At 30.3% G+C, this 19694-nt stretch overlaps 1 protein-coding gene across 2 annotated transcripts; it reads right to left on the reverse strand.

The window, feature by feature from the left end:
* Positions 1-157: 157 nt before the first annotated feature.
* On the reverse strand, positions 158-19482 carry LOC111716220 (clumping factor A). 2 transcript variants are annotated; one of them, XM_023491659.1, is made up of 11 exons: positions 19398-19482; positions 14256-14391; positions 11397-11461; positions 10730-10803; positions 10328-10403; positions 8998-9079; positions 6743-6807; positions 5525-6190; positions 4214-4525; positions 3827-3951; positions 158-932 (listed from the first exon to the last, which is right to left on the reverse strand). In XM_023491659.1, exons 1-11 carry the CDS (start codon positions 19409-19411, stop codon positions 799-801), a joined length of 1749 nt encoding a protein of 582 aa, XP_023347427.1. In that variant the 5' UTR covers positions 19412-19482; the 3' UTR covers positions 158-798. The 2 variants fall into 2 exon arrangements, with proteins under 2 accessions (XP_023347427.1, XP_023347428.1); XM_023491660.1 differs by having other exon boundaries at positions 159-932; positions 5606-6190.
* Between the last annotated feature and the right edge of the window lie 212 nt (positions 19483-19694).

Consider the following 19694-nt stretch of genomic DNA (forward strand, 5'->3'; position numbering starts at 1 on the left):
GCCCGTGATGTATTTTGGAATAAATCAAAATGCCTCGTTGCGTATGAAACCTCATATAAGCAAAATAGATTAAAAATAAAAAAAAAGAACTGCGAAGGTTTATATTTTACAAAAATAATACATATAGCTAACTATACAATATATATAGTATTAACACAAAAATACTAATAGTATGACTAAATTACAAATTATCTACTTAGAAAACATCAAATATGAAATTTTCCATGGTTCACTATTTGATAGTATATGTAACTTTACAAAAAAAAATAGAATATGAATATTTAAACGCTTTTGTGTGGTATTATTTGAATTTGTTATGGCTGTTCAAATTTGTTGAATTTTGACAGTTTTCTAATGTCTAAATCCGCAACTAAAATGTGTTTGCCAAATAAATAAGTATTTTTGTGCATGTAAAAGGTACATGAATGTGAAGTGATTGCGAACGGCTGAGCCAAAGGCTCAATTAAATTCGAATAACAAACAAAAATTTAACATATGATCTTAGCGTTGTGTTAAGAAATGATGTTAAAAGATTATCTCCCAAGCGAGGTATCAATGTGTTTAAACTAAAGTGTTTTAATAATTTCAGGTTTATGTTTGGACGGCAGTGTTTTGTGTTTATTAAAGCAAGGTTTTTGGGTTTACAATTACATCATTGTTGCAAATTTATTATTATTTCCTAAAAATCTACGAAAATGTCAAACTGCAGAAAATCCGAAAATATTCGATGTGAAATCTTTCATCATGACGTAAGTTTAATTTTAATAATTTGTTTAAAATAAATACTAAATTTAATGATTAAACTATTAATCTATATAATGGATAAACGGCTATGTAGACGATGAATGAATGAATGAACAAGGATGACTGCAGATTTCCCCCTGTATTCTTCCAAATCCCTAGATCTGAATTCATCTTAGCGTACGGTTCTCCTAAAAGAATATACATCTATTACAGAAATGTTAAACTTATCCAAATGTTTTAAAAGTTTGTTTGAAAACTTCGATTTATTGATTAATAAAAAAGAACTAGATAGGGAACCCAGCTTTGCCTTTTATAAAAGTCATCTCACCCAACTAAGAATTTATACCCAAACTAAGATGTTATAATTGTTAGATAACATTTGACACAATACAAAAAAGGAAATATAAATATAATACTTAAATTGAATTCTGTGACAACCTTTTTTCCTGGAGTTTTTCAATGCAATTTTTTTTTTTATTTCAACTTCAAGTTTATTTTCTTTATCATTATAATTTTAGGCATAGTTCATGTTGTATCGTAAATTATTTTTATTGTTATCAAAAAATCCAGGACTTCTGAATTTTGTAGATTTTAGAAATAGGAATCTTCTAATCCCTATATGTATGAAACCTGATGGTTTAAACATTCAATATTTCAAGTTCATACTATGGAACAAAATTCATAATTTGAAATATCTAAGGTCTTAAACATTGGGTTGCAAAGATATAGGAATTAGAAAATCTGAGATCCTTTGACAATCTTTTGAGATTAATGACATTTACAATTGAAAAATAAATTTTGTCATGTACATTTTTACTAATATTTATTTTCCTTGACTGTACTTTAAATAGAACATTTCAGTTGGGGTTTTTAAAAATAGTAAGCCATGGGTGTTGAATAAACATTTAAGTTTTTTTTTGAAAAACTTGAATTTTTCCAATTTAAAAATATCAATTTCTTTATGGATAAGGAAATACTTAATATTATTAACTCCAAAATTATCAATTATTTTTAATATTGAAATATTACAAGGGGAAACTCGTAATTAATTTCATTCTATGTATTTTTGTTAATTGTTTGTCAAATAGAGTCTTTGCCACAAACTCAGATTTTTTAAGACCTAAGTCTTAGCCCTGTAGCGAGGGGAGGAAGGCCAACCACATCAATCTCTAGTCCGAACCACATTCTCATCATTTTCTCGTCCGAACCACATCGAAATCCTCGTTCTTTCAATATTATTTTTTTTAAGTGTCCGATCCTTGAAAATAAATACATCTTTTAAAAATATGGCGACGTTAGGGCATAACACATGACCAGAATAAAGTTTTCCAAGGATTTTGAGATGTTGAAATCTTCAAATCCACGAGAATGATGTCAAACATTATTTAGGTTCAAAATTGAATCTCTTCTGCCTTCAAAATGGATAACTTTCACTAATAAAAATTTATACCAAAGAATTCGCGTGAACATGGTCTTTAATCTTTCCATTTTAACCCATACAAAATAATCATTGATTTCTGATTTATTTACAAATAAGGTAGATTTGTTGTTCCCACTAAGAGATCACATTCACTACTGCCTGCCGCATGCTTAAAATTATAGAAAAAATAATGTTCAATTTATATTATTCAAATCATTTGCTACAATTAATTGGTCACAACCCTATGAATTCAAACAGTATTTAATCATATAAAAATTTTAAGTCATATCTCTAACCCAAATTCAGCTGAAATATTACAAAAAGTTGTTTACATCGAGTTTGAGAATGTTTTGCGGCATTTTCCGCGAAAGAAGGGGCCCTAGATACAGACGCTTTTTTGTAGAACATCGTTTATGAAGCATTTTCATTTTTACACAAATCTAAAATTTAATTGGGAAAATTTTATATTTCATATATGGCCTAACGTCGCCATATTTTTAAAATATGTATTTATTTTCAAGGATAGGACACTTAAAAAAAATAATATTGAAAGGACGAGAATTTCGATGTGGTTCGGACGAGAAAATGATGAGAATGTGGTTCGGACTAGAGATTGATGTGGTTGGCCTTCCTCCCCTCCTGTAGCTTAATTAATAAACAAGTTATTGACGATTTCTGATTTTTTTAAACACCCACCCGCCGTTTAACAAATCTCCGCCCTTACCCTATGCATCATGCAAAATTTGTTTACAACTATTATGTTAAAAAAGTAAACAAGTTTGAGCGTTCTAATGTAAGTCATTTTTAAATTTATTCAGAATAAACGACAGGGGGGGGGCGGAAAACACCCCCCCCCCCACCGTGAATGGGTTAACAACAAAATTTTTTATTTAATGATATCCGGGTTCAAATTTATTCATTCTAACTTTCTTGATTGTCAATCTAGGCCACACCAAATCTACGGAATTTTACATATTATTCAATTGAATATCCATGGCTCATGTCTAATCCTCTAAACCTTTAAACATAGACTAATAACAATACAGATAGAACACTAGATGTCGTATTTACAAGATTTAGGGGTTTTTCGTTTACAATAACTCTGAGGCAGAAGAACAAAGGATCGTTACGTGCATGCTCTCTCTCTGTCTTGTAATCAACGCTGCCTTTGCGGAAATCCTATGTGCCTCTGCCTCAGGGTTATTGTGAACGAAAAGCTCCTAACCCTTGAAAAGACGACATCTAAAGGTCTGTATTGTTATAAATCTAAACCTTAAAATATCTATGGAATGAAATCGTAGTTTTTTTAACAACAATTGATAAAGGGTTTAAGGGGTACCATATAGGGTTCAAGGGGTACCTTATAGAATCAGACGTGCTACACGTTTGACTTGATAAAAACATATAAAACTAAGTCTACAGTCTCTTTAAGTACGTACAGCGGGTGGCTTTTAAATCCATCCAAGGAAGACGACTTTTTGATTTAAGTTTTGATTTCTAACATAGCTTTTAAAATACAAGTAAACAAAGAGAAACTGTGAAGTTGAGAGCTTCTCTTTGTTTACTTGTGTATGTGTATCTATTCTGTTTGAAAGCTTGGTACACACCAAAATAAAAATCAAAAATCGTCTTCATTGTATGATATACTAATAAATGTATTACCTGATAAGTCGTCTTCATTCAGTCTCGGTGTTCGATCCCTCAGTGATGAGTTGACCTCCAGAGAGTATGGATCAAGGTCAAGTTCAGGTAAACTCTCAAGGTCAATCTCAGGGACAGATATTTCACTGGAGGAGGGGAAATTTAGTTCTTATTATTTATTATATTATTTATTTTATTTTTAGTATATACTGTAAAAGTTTGACATATTAAGATCAATTCTATCAAATTTTAAGTGGAAAAAAGTTCGACTAAGATGTAAATTATGGATTAAAAATTGAGACTTAAATGATAAAAAATACAGTTAGACGAATAAAACTGCTTAATAGAAAGACTACATTTAAGCAATCTTATGTATTTGATGTTATTATATTATAAATTAAATTTTCCCTGAGAGCATCTAACAATTCTTTCTCATGCTGAGAAATATCAGAACCTGGTTCAGATTCAGATTCAGGTTCAGAATCTGATTCAGGTTCAGATTCCGAATTAGATTCAGGTTCAGGTTCAGGATTAGATTCAGGTTCAGGTTCAGAATTAGATTCCTGATTTCCAGAATCCATTCTTCTGTTCTGATCCTCATCACTATTTGTGTGTTCAGGGTGTTCAAGTTGTGAATCCAGAGGAACTATCTCAATAAGATCCTCATCACTAGCACTACTGTATACATGAGTGTCTTTGGATGCTTCTTCGTTTACATCTCTGAAAAATAAAAATAAATCATAAATACTTATGTCTTAAAACATTTTTAACAAATTGACATCTTAATTTCTAGTTACCATTACTCTATCTAAGATATGTGGACCCATCCCCCACACACCCTGTGTAGGTTTATACCCAAAATTACAGAATATGTAAAATAGGATGCCGCTGGATCGAATCCAATGCTTTAAGGTAGAAGATAGAGAAAGATAGGATGAGTCCAGAAGATAATCTTATTTTTAACCAATATTGTTACATTATCTAAGGTGTCAAATAGAGAAAGATAGAACGTCTAGAAGATTATCATATTTTACCATTATTGTTAAAGGCATATGAGATTGGGAACGTGAAATAATTTTATTACATTCTTCTTTTAACATACTACAGTGATAACCAGAAACTTTGACATTGTGCAGTGAAAACAGACCCATTTCACTGAATTAGTAATTTAATGTCGTCCGCTTATTCCATTTTTTTTCGAATTCTCACTGTAAATAGTGAATAAGTTCTCTAGATAAAGCTAAAAGGTCATGTGTCACCCTTCCTTGAAACAAAAAGTTAAAGGGAATGTAGACGGTGTTTCAAGTGGCTCTCCATTCATAGATTACCATACCCAACTCTTGTTTGAACTTTGAACCTAGTGCCGCGCCAGAAATTATAATTTACTTTGACTCCGAGAAATGAATAATAATATTAGTTTTTATATAACAGCTTGCGTAATAGTTTTAATAATACAAGTGGTTCTACGTTTTCAGTTTGAAAGATGTTAATAATTTGATCATCTTTTACTATACATGATTCAAAGTTGAATTGTAAACGCCAATCTACAACTGGAAGATCACTCAAAATTACGTATGCAGGCCCTTTAAGAAGAATAAATATTTGCATCAGAAATTCCTTAAAGTGCATGTTTAAGACTTGACAGGACTAACTTACACATTTCCATTTAGTTTCCATGCGTCATGCGTTCCAAGGCTAGACTTAGTGACAACAAGATACCTGGTACTTGTGAAGGTAAAGGGGGTTGAGGTACTTGTGTAGGTATATATACCGGGTGGGGTGGAGGTATGGTAGATATACCTCGCTATCTCGTAAACTATTGTAGTTCGAATACGCTTCGTTGAGGAAGGAACTACTGCTGATGCTTCTGAAGTTGTACTTTCTTTCCAGGTTGTTGTTGGGGCTTCCGTTATTATTGTTATTGTTGTTGTTGTTGTTGTTGTTGTTGTTGTTGTATCTTCTTCCGATGCTTTTGTTGGAGGTGGATCTGTCTTCACTCGATCTCTTTGAGTTAGAAGGATGGATTTATAATAAGTTGTAGCACTTTGACTTTCGAAGGAGTCATCGATATCATTTTCAGAACTAATGGTTGTAATATCGTTTTCACTTTCAGGATCAGTGACTGTTGCCTCATCATTGTTATTTGTGTCATTGTTAGTGTCTTTAATGGTATCACTTTCCATATCGGACTCAACAACGTTTTCAGAGTCTTTTTCAACAACTCCTATAGAATTAGCATCAACTACTATGCTAGTCTTTGGAACTATTGTAACAGATTCACTTGAGTCAACCAAGTTGTTTCCATCTTCATCGAGATCTGTTTTAATCTCATTTTCAGCCGGCAGTACAGTTATAGGAGGAGAACTAACGTCAGTCCAGTATGTTCTAAACAAAATTTTATTTTTAAGATAAATTGGCTGGATTAACTTTTATTTTTTAAATATCCTGGGACCGAATTTTTTTAATTTGAGGGGTCGCTAAACTGCATCCCGCCGGTTCAAATTTGAATCAATGATTCAAATTCTTTCTGATTCTTTAACTTTAATTACCCTTCAACCAGAAGGGTTTTAGATAATTTTATGCTTTGGAAAATATTAAGAAATATGAATTCAAATGTTAACAATATCGAAATGGCACGCCAATTATTTAACATGTAATATAAAGTTTAAACTTATAAAAAGTACATATTAAAGAAAATCCCAAATATTAATACTGGAAGATGATAATTCAAAAGAATGCGGGAACTTCATAGCAAAAAATTCGCAAATATTGAAAGGTGTACTCAGCTGGAGTGATATTTTACTTTTAAACTTATAAGAAAATGGTGAAAATTTTACCCCAGCTCAGCTAGGAATATAAGGGTTTCAGAATATTTTCGCCATAGATTAAAAAGAGGCCACCCAGGGCAAAAACACCATTTAAACACTACTATTTTACCTGTAATCCAATACTACAGTTGCACGTAGAATAATTATACCACTGTATATTTCTGGAGGCTTCCACTAATTTATAAAAACATAAGTATTTAGAAAAAGGACGGGGAAATGGAGAAAGGAAGGTTGGAGGAAGGAGGGGGGGGGGGGGATAAAAAAGGATAAAATAAAAGTGAATCCCAGATATATGAATACATAGCAAGAGTTTTTATAATGTCCTATTTCATATTTAAGATCAAATACCGCGGAAAAATTATCCCTGAAATATGAATGCAATTGATATATTAATATTAAACTCATTTTTCCGCGGCATTTGATCTTAAAGACTTAAATATTATAAAAACTCTTGTTATGTATTCATATGTCTGGAATAAAAAAAACACTTGTTGGTATTCAGTGAAGTAAATCTGAGGTTTTTAATGGAATACAAATTATTTGTGAGTCCATTGAAGTTCTATTCTCCCTATGGTCAAGAATAACTTTTATCATGCCGTCATTCTAGGAATTTTATTTAATCTTAGAAAATTTGGTAAAATCTTTAAGGAAAAAGGCAACTATTCGAGTTCACTTCAGTTCAATTTTAGATTTTTGAAACTAAATCCAGATTTGACATGAATTCATCATTAAAATATTTAAACATTGTTAGTAAAATTATTAGTTTTTCAAACTTAAATCCAGATTTGACATGAATTCATCATTAAAATATTTAAACATTGCGTGAGTAAAGTAAAGTTTTTTTAGAAGCTTTGTGAAATCTTTAAAATTTAATAAATAAATTTTTTGGATATTCCTTATAAAAATTGATGAAAACTTTAAAAAAATTCTTAAGGAAAAACTTTCTTTAGATTAAGTTTTAGAATGTTACTTTAATCTTCATTGAATTCTCTCATGACAATTTTAGAAACGATATTCTAATTTGAGAAAAAAAATTTTAAATTTATTTAGCTCTGTTTGATTCTTTGGGGACGTGGGTGTGGTGGCAAAAACACAATGAACAACAAATTAAAATTTAGGAGCAAAATACATGCATCTTAACCCTATCACGGTTGGGGAAGGGGACGTGGTGTCGACTGTTCGAAAACTGTTTCAGATAGAATGCTCATTGATCAAACTTCTTAATTTTACAAACTTCGCACTTGAAATTTTTCAACAAACCCCCCCCCCCCAAAAAAAAAAATTACCCAATCGGGATAGGGTTTAAAAATACACCAATTATAGTTTTGCCCAGCTATAGTTGATATAATGAAAGTGTGAAAAACTTTCAAAGACCTACGCTTATAATTTATAATAATTCTTATAATTTTTTTTTATTTTAAAAAAAAGACTTTGTAAAATTGTTTGAACATTTTTTGATTTTTTTTAAATATTTGCGTGGGATAAATTTTCATGATTTAATATTTTTTTACTTTTTTAAAGTTTACTTTTAAATACAGTGATAACCAGAAAACTCTAGAATAGGAAGTCGACTTTTGGACCCAAGTTAAAGCATTAAATAGTCAATTGAACATGAGGCACAACAACAGTGCAGTGTAAACAGACCCATTTCACTTAATAATTTATTTTATAACTTCCTAGTAAAGTTATGTGCTTTACAACAATATCTATATCTATAAATGCAGTTTTCTGATTTTTACAGTTTTATGCATTTGATCAAATTGATAATTCCATTCCTGCTTCCTTAAGAGTGTACAATTCCTGACAGGAAATTTTGAAAAATATATTTTTAGAACAGTATTATTTGGCAAAAGCAGGAGAATTTGTGGAAAAATTTTTAAATTTTCTAGTGAGTCACAACGAGAATTTGAAGGAAAACTAAATTATTAATAGTTGTTTTATTTTTCACGAATTCATTCTATTTTTAATTGAGAGAGAAAATATTCTATAATTTGGTTAACGGGGATTTAGACATAATTTATATATTTAAAGTTTGATACCAATTAACAGCAGTACCCTTATTTAGAGTTAAAAAAAATAAAGAAAATCCTCGTATTTTCGACTTGAAAATTGAAAATTTTAATTGGGATGTCTCTTTCAATGTTAGATAAGGATGTGTGCAGCAGAAAAGACAAAATTAAACATTTTTAAAACGAGAATATAGCTGCCTTATTGTTGATCAATGAAATTTCTAACTGGTCGGAAATACAACTTTTAAAATGATGCGTCATTAGAAATTTCATTCCATGTCAAGCTCTTTGTTCAGTTGTTAAGTGCTTTATTAAAAAATATAGATTATGAAAAATATGAATTATGTTTTGCTGCCTGAAAGGATACAACGTATATGCTACTGGTTCGACCACTGTGCGTTACAGCATTCTGTTGTCCAGTCCCACAGTGCAGGTACCTAGGTTAGTATGGTTGATAGGTAGGTAGGTAGGTAGGTAGATACGTTGGTAGGTTGGTAGGTTGGTAGGTTGGTAGGTTGGTAGGTTGGTAGGTTGGTAGGTTGGTAGGTAGGTTGGTTGGTAGGTTGGTAGGTTCAATAACTGTTTCACCACTTAACTTGGTTGTATTTTTCACTTCTAAACGTGGTTGAATTTTAATAAAAAAATTAAGGGCAGGTTACATGCTTATAAATGGAGAGGGAGGATCGTCGATGAAACATTTTATTCTAAAATACCGTTTTAACCTTCAAAAGGTTCTGGAAATATACTTGGTTCCTTTTTCCAAGGTTTTCAAAAGAAATTCCAAATATCTGTTGATGGTTTTTTTTTTAAATCCACAATTGGAAATGTGAAATTTATTCTGTTCTGTTGTATAAAACGTTAAAAATAAATTTGTATCTGAAATTTATTTTGAAAATCTTTGGAAAAGGGATCGAGCACAATTTCAAATATTAGGACTACTTTTGTAGGTTAAAACGGCATTTATAGCAACTGTTTCTTCAACAACATAAATTGGCTTTATTTCGACTTTCAATACTGTTTTGAACAATAAACAAAGAGCTAAATAGGATGAACACATTTTTTTCAGGTGCGTAAAAATAAAGTAATATGTTGTAAGTCAGGTAGATAAGAGGGTGCATAAGTTTAAAATAATATGCAAAAAGGTAGTTAAGGAGAAAGACGAGTAATCATTAAGTAATATGTAGTAAGGTAGGTAGATAGAAGGTCTATGTAGAAAGGTGAATAAGTATAATGTAAACTGTTTACAGGTGGTACGATAGGAAGGATAATAAGTATAAAGTAAAGTGTAGCAAGGTAGATAGATATGTAGGTAATGGAGTATAAAGTAGACTGTATACAGGTAGTAAGATATAACGGTTAATAAGTATAAAGTAAAGTGTATTAAGGTAGAAAGATAGGTAGGTAAGTGAGTATAAAGTAAAGTGTATTAAGGTAGATAGATAGGTAGAAAAGTGAGTATAAAGTAAACTGTATTAAGGTAGATAGATAAGTAGGTAAGTTAAACTGTATTAAGGTAGATAGATAAGTAGGTAAGTTAAACTGTATTAAGGTAGATAGATAGGTAGGTAAGTGAGTATAAAGTAAACTGTATTAAGGTAGATAGATAGGTAGGTAAGTGAGTATAAAGTAAAGTGTATGAAGGTAGATAGGTAGGTATAAACTGTATTAAGGTAGGTATAAATTACCTTGCTTCTGACAGTATAGAACTATCATTAAGATATGGAATATACCAGCTTCCAAAAGCTCCTTCTTCGGTATTTTCTAAGATATAAAATGGTCATTCTATAATCTGGGGATGCTGCAATTATGTTAGATTTTTTTGTCTTGTTTTTATAAGAGTAAAAGACGACATCAGTGTATAGAGATGTAACTTTATAACCCTATTTCAAAATTTTAGATTTATATCATGCTAGCTTTAGTTAATTGTCCGTGGTATTTTAAAATCGTCCAACATCCGGCCGAAATAGTCCAACGTTCGGCCAAAATAACTAAATTTTATAATTTTGTTTAACTTTGTGTGATGAGTTTACATACAAAAGTCCATATATGGAATATATAACATAAATATTTATTATCTAATTTCTAACCTTTATCTGCTGTTGTAACACTCTCTGCCTTGAGAAGAAATCCTTTTATAGGTCGGGTGCTTCGAAGAGTAACTCTAGACAAACAGAAATTAAATATTAAATCAAAATTTCGAAACCAGAGCCCGCGATTTAAAATTTTGGGGAAATACGGCTCGGGTCTAAGATGTCGTTGGACTTTATTTACGGCTTGAGCTTTCGGATTCAAGCTGAATCTTATTTTCCACAGAGTTGAATTCAAAAAACCGGTTTAATATTCTATTTGGCGGATTTTCATGGTATGAATTGGCGCATTTCCAAAGCAGTCGAAGCAGTGATTACTACTTTATAAATGTACATAGATAAAAAAAATGGTAATTAATAATTTTATGAATTACAAAGTGAAATTACAATTTCTTTTTTAAGAGTCACAATGATAACGTTTCAACCATGTACATTTTACCTGAGCAAGAATATTAAAGATATTTTAGAATTTCTATGAAAAAATAAAACATTTTAATTGTGGTTTCGCTGCAAAAGTGGATTAATAAAATTCATTTGATTTCAAGATCGAAAACCGATCATTTTTGCTCAAAAAGGTCACGTTTTGATTTTAAAACTTTCAAAATAATGTCAACTTGAAAAATTGCAAACAGTCCTTTTAACTTCATTTGATTGACATATTAATAACCTTAAATACTGGTCAGCTGGTAGAGTGTGCCGGTCAACCACTAGCTCAGCAGGGGACTCAGTACTCTAAATAGATAGATAGATAGATAGATAGATAGATAGACAGATAGATAGATAGATAGATAGATAGATAGATAGATAGATAGATAGATAGATAGATAGATAGATAGATAGATCAAATTTGGGCGGCAAACTTAAAATATAAGAAGTAGGAAATATATTAATGTAGAAATTTTACTTTCTAAAATGTAATAATATGAAATGTTTTGTCGGGGGGTGTGGGGGGGGGAGGGGGGGGGCATAATCGTTTATTCATGTTGTTGTGACATAAGAGTACAAGTTGTTAAACTTTCTAGACTCTTTTTCTGGTGTATGTAACCTAGATCGGTTTATTTCGTTTTTAGATTCGATTATTGAGTTCTTTCTCAGTAGAGCCACGCTCTTTATTATATCTATAATGAGTTAAACCTTGGGAAATGAGAGCACAGTGGCGTGAATAACTTCTTCAGACAACTCCAATCTGTTTTTTTTTTGTCTGACAGTTTTATTTTCTAATGATTTTGACTTCGTTCCAAGAAAAACTCTTTCTCTCTGCTGTTAATTAGAATTCGTGGAAATTCAAAATAAAAAGATTCCTCTGGAGATCAAATAGATAGAAAAAGTAAAATAGGTGGCAACAGAGAAATGGATCAATTATACACTACGTCACAAGTGTCAAATATAACAAGGAAAACGAAATTTTCTCACATCATTTGGCATTTCAAGATTAAATAAAAAATGTAAAAACGGAAAATAAATAACTAAAAAAATTGCACCTTTTTCACTGTAAGATATTTATAAATAATTTTGTCGGACACTTGTGATGTAAGAATACAGCTTTACTGAGAGTGTACAAATACTACATTTTACTTAACAATCTATTTGTGGAGATTATGACCAATTCGAATTTACAATCTCAGAACTTAAGCAAGAAAAAGAGAATCTCCAGACGTGCAGATAGAGAAATAATTAAACTATGCCTCGTACCATTTTATTTTATAAAAACTATAAAAAAAATAATTATAAAAATTTGAAAAAGAATCCTTAGAATTTTTCGCCTTTTTTATTTTTTATAACATAGAAATAAAAATCATTCTTAAGCTTTAAATCTAAATTTTCTTAAAACAAAGAACAATATAGTAGCAAACCCCCCAATCCCTCAGCGCCCGAGATTATCTTAATTCCGGCCTAATTCTAAGAGAGTGCACATCTTCTGAATGGGGGGAGATAGGTACAACCCCCCCCCCCCCTCCAACCAAATTTAAGTATCATCCATCAAACTAGGTAGTTTGATTATTGGAAACAAATAATAATAGAGGACACCAAAACCAAACGAATAATAAAGGAATTTCAATTTGGATAATTTACGGGTTTGAGGTGAAAGCCTGCACCCCATCTAGCAGGGTTAACAATAAACCTTGAAGATTCATCAAATATTAATTTACTATAGAACCCTAGCATGCATTTACAGAGACCTCAAGGATTGTAATCAATTATTCATAAAAGAATTATAAGTCACTAGCTGAAGGGCCTGGCGTTGCCGGTGGAAAAAAATATTCGAAAAAATACAGAAATAAAAAAAAAAAATTTAATTTTATCGGTCTAGCATTTCTTGCACAAGAAACAAAAAAAAATGATCAGAAATGATTATTTTTGAGTCAAAAAATAGTTGTATTCCCCATTTTTGATCAGGTTTGTAAATCAGCCATTTCCATCTTTGCAATTGTTACACAAATTTTGAGTCAAATTTTCGTGGTCTATTAAAAGTTCTTAACAATATTGAACCCAAGAAAGCGAAAAACATACATTTTAATAACATATTTAAAACATTATTTCCAGTGGCTAATTCACATTCTAGAATGTCACAGTCTGACGTCATTCGAATGTAGATATTTATTGTAAGTTCAGTTTTTTTAACATCATTAATCTAACAATTCAGAATCTAAAGTGCGACTTTTCCACACCGAGCTATGACGTGTGAAACCTAAATTTGACCTTGTTAACCAAATTATAAATCATAAATCAAATTATCTACAGTGAAACCCTTAATAACGAATACATTGAAAGAATTCATCAAATGTCGTATTCTTCACTTTCTGCAGATATTTAGTTTTTTAATTAAATAATTATATGTAACTCTTTAAAACTGTTCCCGCATATTCATGGCTATTTATTTATTTTCGCAAATACTGAAATTTACGTAATATAGTATAAAACTCATTGAAAAATTGTCAAGACGACATTTGATAAATTCTTCCGATGTATTCGTTATTAAGTATTTCACTGTATATAAAAAACAAGACATTCGAATATATATGTTGTGTATAGCCAACCAAATGGGCTGAAATTTGTTTTGTACATTCTTAGGTGGCCGGGGGTGTCATAAGCAAAAAAAAATTCTAAAACTTAGTTTTTCTAAAAAAATTTATTCATTTATTTTTATAAAAAAAAGTGCTTCACATTTTCAACTTTTCCAATTATTCGTCAATCCAAAGTCATGCCGATCATATCTATCATAGATTAATAACCGTACAGATTTTTTGTTCACAACAGCCCTAAGGCAGAAGCCAAAAAAGGATTAACGCCCATGCCGCGTTAAATTACAACACAGAAAGAAAGCCTGTTCTCTGCGGATGCGCGTAACCCATTGGGCCTCTGCCTCAGGGTTAGTGTGAACTAAAAAACCCTAAATCTTGAAAATACAGCATATATTTTCTATCTGTGTTTTTTAATCTATGATATAAATGTTTAGCATTATCCGTATAAATCAAACCATATAATTAAGACTTTAAGAAACACTAGCGTTGAAACCTTTTTTTACCTGTGGTGCGAATCCATGCCTTGGTTTCATATCAGCTGAGCAAGCAGCTGTAGGTGCACCTAAAGAAAATCCCCCGGCACTGCGCAAGTGTACACTCAGTACAGTCAGCTGTAGGATATTCGACCACCAACGCTCCCTAAATTAAAAAAAAATTATTTAAAACTCATATATATTATTTGGAAATTAATTTGTTCTAAAGATTTTTTTATTTTGAACAGACATTTTAAAATTAAATATCATTTTAATAAATAACTTTAAAAAGTGAAACTTGATATGATGAACAATATTTTTTCCATCAAAAATTAGTTTATGAATGATTTTCACACGTTTTGTAGTTTTTTTTTCTAATAATCTTAAACCTTAAAATAGTTTTTAGTTACAAGATGCCGATTATTGAAAATGCTACTTCTACATATTTTCTTAATTAAGGTTGGAAAACAACATTAGAGTTCCGTTAGTATAGTTGTAAATTGTGCTAAGTAGGTTAATAGCTTTAATACACTCTTTACTTTCAGCCTCAAACAAAACTATCTGACACAGCTGTCAGTCAATCAAGGATGTCAATCAAGGATATTAAAGCAAAAATGACAACCAAAGATGTCAACTGTAATTATGTCACTAAGGAAATGGAAATATTAACTTAAGGTAGCAATCTTTTCTGGAAACTCTTGTTCATTTCAAGTACCAGGCCGAAGTTGAACCTACTAGATTAAGCCGTGCAGTACTCAGACAGATTAAAAACTGGACAGTACGCCAAATGAACAATTCCCTTCCGGTGAAATTTGTGTGCCTAGAATGCCATTTAAGGATGCCAATCAAGAATATCAATGGATGTCAAGAAGGAGAATGTCACATAGGCAGTAAATTGAGATAGCAATCAATGTCAACTGAAGCTTTAATCTGAGACCACCAACCAAATCAATAGCAAGTATGTCAACTAAAGATATCAAGTGAGAACTAGAAAACTCTGAAATAGGAAGATGACATTTAGACTCAAGTTATGAGTTTGAATAATCCATTGGACACAGCAATGGTGCATTGTAAACAGACCCATTTTCCTTAATTGGTGATTGATCGTCTTTCTATTTCAGAGTTTTCTGGTTATCACTAGAAGTAATTTGTTCATTAGTGTGATTTCAACAATTTCCCACTAAAGTTAACATTGGCGTAGGTTACCACTTTTCAAACCTGTTTTTTTTACAATAGAACCCTGTTTTTTTTATAAACTATAAAGATTATTGCACAACCTTTCATCTGTTCATAATTCCTTCTTCATGATTCCTAATGTAGAAATAAGAAATATGAGCCACTAATGTAAAATTCCATGCCAATTTTTACTTACTACTTTTTTGAAGAAGAATTTACACAATGTTCCTTTCTTTAAAACAGAATTGTGTGTGCTGGGAGGATATATATTTTGTCACGAAAACAAAAATAAAGCATGGAGTCATTGCCCCCCCCCCCCATCAACTCTTGTTTAAAGAATATAATTTCACAATCTTTCAAATATTCTTTTGAAAAAAATAACAATTTCTAATTATTACCTGACCTTGGTTAAAACACAATAAAACTCACTTTTTTATATAAAAAATGCCTTTCTTTTTTAGAGAAATATCATATGACCTTGTAGCTTATTTTTCTACACTGTTTCTACTAAAATTGGCATATTTCATGTTTAATTAATCTGGAAAATGATCAGTAGTAATGCAGGATATTTTTAAAAGCGCTTTCTGAAAAATTCTTCAAGGAAAAATAGCTTTCTTTTTATAATTTAAATCGATAATGAATAATAGATTAACCTTCACATTCCTAACTAGAAACAGTAATATTTACAATTTAAATGTTTTAAAATAATTTTAAACTTTTGTATATTTATGTTTGTAAGTGCACGCTCTCAGTGCGTACAAGCTGAAAATTTAAAAACCATTTTTTTTTTTTTACTTTTTAAAATATGAACATTAAAAAATGTGGCTGTGATGCCCTGATTCCGATTTTTGGAGTTTTTTTGTTGGTTTGCTTGTAGATATGTAACCATATATAAAAAGACTCAAAACACTGCCATTTTTTGTTGTAATTCAGTTTTTCTGTTAAGAATTTTTGATAACATTTTTTTTAAATCCACCAATTAAAAACTAAAATATCCCCAATTTTTTACGTTGTTATTAATTGTTATTAATTTTATTGTTATTATTGTTATTAATGATTTTTATGATTCTGTTTTGAATAAATATTTTGATGACAAAGAATATTTTGAGGCTGGTACTTAATATCATGATGAATTACATTAATGTTAGTCTAGGAAAACAAAAGTAATATATCATATACCAACCTAACCAATACTTAAATACTTCCTTACATTATACTGGCTTAACCTTCAACTAAACTTACAATTTCAAGTTTTTTTAACAATACAGTAATAACCAAAAAACTTTAAATAGGCATCTTTCAAACTCAAATTATCCAATGAACATGAGACACAGGTAAAGGGGCACTGTAAACAGACATTTTACTTAACTAGTAAAAAAACAGTAGTATCCATACAAATTCAGAAAGTTGCCATAAAGGACTTGTATTGTAAAATTATCAATCTAATTTTAAACAAATCATTCAGATATCACAACCTAAAGTCATCGATTATTTTTTGACGCATTTGTATATAGTTAATATTTCATAATATTTGTTATTTGTTTTATATAAAATGCACTTAAATCAACATGTTTTCCGCTAGGTATCTCTGCCACATATAATCATTCAAATTCCATAGTAATTCTGGGTTATGGTTTACATAAGAAAATGATCCGAAAATTTGTTCCATTCCATTATGGAAAAGGTTACAGAATTCCGAAATTCCGAAAAGATTTCCTGAATGACTTTCCCCCTGTAAACAGAACAATTTCCAGAACATTGTTCCGGAATTACAGAATGTTCTGGAATATTGTTGCAGAAAAATGGTTCTGGAATTTTCTGGGAAGAAGCTGTGGAAAAACGTTAAGGACATCTTAAATTTGTCTTAAACAGTATAGCATATACTACATAATTGCCATGTCTCATGTTCATTGCAATATTTAAAGTCATAACTTAAGTCTAAAAGTTGTCCTCCTATTCCATAGTTTTCTGGTTCTCACTCTATTAATATGCTTTACTCGTCTGTTTGTTTGTCCGTCTGTATCTAATAAACGTCAAAACAGCTGAACCAACCGAGCCAAAAATTTGTGAGGCAGCTCATATGGCCCAAAGGAAGGTTTAAAACTGGTTTATAAATTTATGTGGTAAAAAATGGCGAAATTTATTATTTTTTAATTCACCAATTTAAAGTCTATTTTTTTAAACTCTTATTTATATGGTTTATTTCATCCCAACCTGAGGGGGTAGAGGGGGGGGGGGGGGACCCCTTTGAAAAATAAAAACCAATTTGTCAAAAAATATTGTGGGGAAAGTGAAAACTGTAACTGTAAAATAGTCATGATGAACTAAAGTAAAATATTTGTGAATATATAATTATAGACTTAAATGCGTATTTAATATATGTCAACTAATAAGTTTTAACTTCTAATGTTTTAACATTGCTTTCTATGTCTAACAATGTGTTAAAATTTCCTATTAACAAAATGGAAACTGGAAATTTTATGGTTTTCCCTATGTAAATCTTTAAAACTTTCATTTTTCGAAATGGAAACTGGAAATTTTAGGGTTTCCGTTATGTAAACCTAAAAAATTTCCTGAATTCAAAATGGAAACTGGAAATTTTACGGTTAATGTTAAGTAAACTGGAAAAAATTTTGGTTTATAAAATGGAAACTGAAAATTTTACAATTTCCATTCCGTAAACCAGAAAAATGTCCGGATTTTATCATGTAAGCAGTAAACATTCTGGTTTCCATTTGATCCAGAATTATCCTGGAATTCTGGTTACGTAACAAATTTCCGGATCATTCCATTCATTTCCAAAATGGAAATTTTGTTCTGGAAAAATGGAAACCCTATCTAGCAGCCAACTATTTCGGTGTTTAAAGAGCATTGTATACAAAACAAATATTAAATATAAACTAAATATGAATGCCTTAAATAAAAATCGACTTTAGGTTTTGACCTAAGCCTATACCCCCCTTTCATTTTTTGCAAACACTCCCTTTAATCAAAAATTTGTGTTCAGTACAAAACATCCTATAGGAAAATTCCATAGCTTCAGGAAAAGTATAAGTATTCTAGTTCTAAAAATAAAAATAAATATTTAATACTTTAAAATAATACTTCTATTCTTTATATTTGCAGGAATATCAAATTTTAGCCTAATGACGTTTATTTTAGGTAAAATTCCACATTTAAAAATACAGTTTATTTGCTTTCTTAATTTACGCTGATGATTTACAGAAATAAACACTTTTTGAGTCAGAAAAACAGTCCCTTTAACCTTGAAAAAAACAGTATTGCTGCTCCCATAGCGCTTTTTTTATGAAACTTGACTAAAAAATACTATTTTAAATTTTTTTCTAGCTAGGGTAGAACATATAAAATTAATTAACTATAATTTTTAAAATTTCATTTTGGAAAAGGCCATGAAAAATTAGTATAAATAGTAATATATTTTCACTATTTATGCAGCAATACTTTTGCCGTAGAAGAAAAATTTTCTAGCACCATTTTCACCATTGATCTTATGGTTCTGAAATTTTTAAATCATGGTAGTCCAAGGAATTGTGCTTTTTAACAAAACACATGCATTTAGTGATGTGCCTTTAGTTTGTTTGTTTACTTTACCATTTAACAGTTTTGGAAGTTTTATTATTTTTTTCTAAATATTCAAAAGAATTAAAAAATGCTGCATGCAATGCAATATGCAACCAGTTAAATGTTTAGCCACTTAGTATTTATGTTTTCATCTCTGAACAGATTTGATTTATTCCAATTGACAAATAAAAAAAAATTTAAAATAAAAATAATTGTATTTTTTTTCTTTTTAAAATTTGCCAAACATGATGGATGATGAACAAGCAACAAGAAGAAAATTGAGATTAAGAAAAATAGAGATGTAAATACTTACACCTGATAGCATCTAATTTACGGAATTTTTTTAAAATTAAAATTTAAAAATAATTATTGGTCAAAAAGTTAATTGTGATTAACTTTGGTTTAAAATATTACCACTTTTTCCTCATAATGATAGTTGAAACCTCATCCTCTATCCAGCATTCATTCTTCTAGGAGGCATTTTCTTCAAATTAATTTTCTCTCTGAAATGTTCAAAATAATTCTGTTAAGCATCAAAAATGTATTAAAGTTTTAATCTCAGTTTTTTTCTTGTTTGTTTGTATGTCCGATCATAACTCATAAACCCATATGGATGATTTTCCTCATATTTTTTGGGGGGAAATCGGGAGAACCACGAAAATGTTCTTAGCTTGGTTTTGAGATTCTAAATTGAGTTTGTCCACTCTAATA

This window comes from Eurytemora carolleeae, unplaced genomic scaffold, assembly GCF_000591075.1.
Source record: "Eurytemora carolleeae unplaced genomic scaffold, Eaff_2.0 scaffold1002, whole genome shotgun sequence".
Taxonomy (NCBI): domain Eukaryota; kingdom Metazoa; phylum Arthropoda; class Copepoda; order Calanoida; family Temoridae; genus Eurytemora; species Eurytemora carolleeae.